At 38.0% G+C, this 2,274-nt stretch overlaps 1 protein-coding gene across 1 annotated transcript; it reads left to right on the top strand.

Annotated features, from left to right (window-relative positions):
• The first annotated feature begins 935 nt into the window (after positions 1-935).
• Positions 936-1,886, top strand: LOC132009883 (olfactory receptor 5M5-like). Its single transcript, XM_059387898.1, is given in 1 exon segment — positions 936-1,886. A coding segment is annotated over 1 exon segment (939 nt). The 5' UTR covers positions 936-947.
• The last annotated feature ends 388 nt before the right edge of the window (positions 1,887-2,274 follow it).

Below are 2,274 nucleotides of genomic sequence, written 5' to 3' on the forward strand. Positions count from 1 at the left end.
ATAATTTTATCTAAAAGCGTAATGCTTTTGTTATAACTAGTATCACCTGAACTCTGTGCTAAGAATAATTCTATCTCTCCCAATTGATTTTTGCTTTATAATTTCTGGGCATTGTAATTCTGTAGTGAAGAAATTGAACTATTTACATAATGCTGCTAAAAAGTTTAGAGTCCAATTTGTGTTGTTTCTATGCTGTAAACTTAAATGCTTTCTAAGATAAATTTTAAAAAGTGGATAAGCAAACAATTCTATAATCTTAAGTTTTGGCCACTTCTCTTCCCCCCAATACCCATATCTCCCTTTCTTGATTCATACAAGTGCTTCAGAATGAATGTCCCTACTTTAGTAATTTATATTGGGCTTTGTTATTTTCAAATTTGGGATCTTTATCTTTGGTCTGCTTGCATAGGAATACCACATTTCCCTGTATTTTATTGATAGAGCAGCAAAACAGGTTCCAGAGAATTTCCTTCAAACCGCTATAATTTGGGGTTCTCTCATACAGCCAGTAGGGGTTGCAAGTCTCAAAAGTTGAGCTTCTAAATATGCAAACACTGTTGACTGTTGAGTGTTTTCAAACACATGTCACCATTTAGTCTGGCACCATTCCCAGGATCAATGATGAAGCCTAAGTGACAACTGGCCATTTAATCCTTTTGTAGACACACTTTTTTGTCATAAGGCCCCCCATTCCAGAACAGGCTGTGTCACAGGGTCTGTTGTCTTGGGAATCATCTGCACATTACACACCCAGCTCAAAAGGGCTCTCTCTGACCTTCTTAAAATTCTCAGCTCTTCCAACTGCAAACACTGATACTAGTTTTGTGTGAGGATGATAGAGAGTGTGAGAATGGAGAATAAGAGAAAGAGAGAAATATATAATGGATTTCTCACTCACTCTTACTTTATTTTATTTGTCTAAGTGAACACTGCTGGCCGCTAAGAAAATGGTCAAAGGAAATTCCACCCTGGTGACTGAATTTGTTCTCTTGGGATTAACAGATCGTCCAGAGCTTCAGCCCGTCCTCTTTGTGCTGTTTCTGGTGATCTATTTGATCACCGTGGGGGGGAACCTTGGGATGTTGTTATTGATCAGGATAGATTCACGCCTCCATACCCCCATGTACTACTTTCTTGCCAGTTTGTCTTGCTTGGATTTGTGCTATTCCACAAATGTGACTCCCAAGATGTTGGTGAACTTCTTATCAGAGAAGAAAACCATTTCCTATGCTGCTTGTTTAGTCCAGTGTTATTTCTTCATTGCCATGGTTATTACTGAATATTACATGCTAGCCGTAATGGCTTATGATAGATACATGGCCATCTGTAATCCTTTGCTTTACAGCAGCAAGATGTCCAGAGGGGTATGTATTCGCCTGATTGTTGGTCCATATGTCTATGGGTTCCTTAGTGGTCTGATGGAAACCATGTGGACCTACCACTTGACCTTCTGTGACTCCAATATTATTAATCACTTCTACTGTGCTGACCCTCCTCTTATCCAGCTCTCCTGCTCTGACACTTTCATTAAGGAGACATCCATGTTTGTGGTAGCAGGATTTAACCTCTCCAACTCCCTCCTTATAATCCTCATCTCCTATATCTTCATACTCATTGCCATCCTGAGGATGCAGTCTGCTGAAGGCAGGCACAAAGCTTTTTCCACCTGTGGGTCCCATCTGGTGGCAGTGACTGTATTTTATGGGACGCTGTTCTGCATGTATGTTAGACCTCCCACGGACAAGTAAGTGGAACAGTCTAAAGTTATTGCTGTTTTCTACACTTTTATAAGCCCTATGTTGAACCCCATCATTTATAGTCTGAGGAACAAGAATGTGAAACAAGCTTTTTGGAAACTGATCAGAAAAAATGTACTTTTGAAGTAAAATTACAATGTATCTTTCTTTATAAATTAAATAAAAGCTATATTCATAAGAACTGGATCCAACTTTAACTGCATTTACAGTAAAGTTATTTTAAATCTATAATGAAAAGCTAAAATCTAATGACAAAACATTCAAGACATAGGTACAGGAGATTTATAGTTTTACAGGTGATGTGTGAGTGTGTATCGAGTGTGCAAAGGGTTGGAGGTTGGATATGTAGGTATAATGGATAATTTCTCTTAAACACTTTTACATCATTTGTTACTTTCACACTATAAAAATTATACATTCTTATAGTAAAATATTTAATCTCTATAGAAGAGTCCGAAGTAAAAGATTTTTCCCTTTTTCTTCTCCCTCCCTGCTCTTCCACTGTCTCCTTTTAAGG

Source organism: Mustela nigripes, chromosome 1 (genome assembly GCF_022355385.1).
Source record: "Mustela nigripes isolate SB6536 chromosome 1, MUSNIG.SB6536, whole genome shotgun sequence".
Classification (NCBI taxonomy): domain Eukaryota; kingdom Metazoa; phylum Chordata; class Mammalia; order Carnivora; family Mustelidae; genus Mustela; species Mustela nigripes.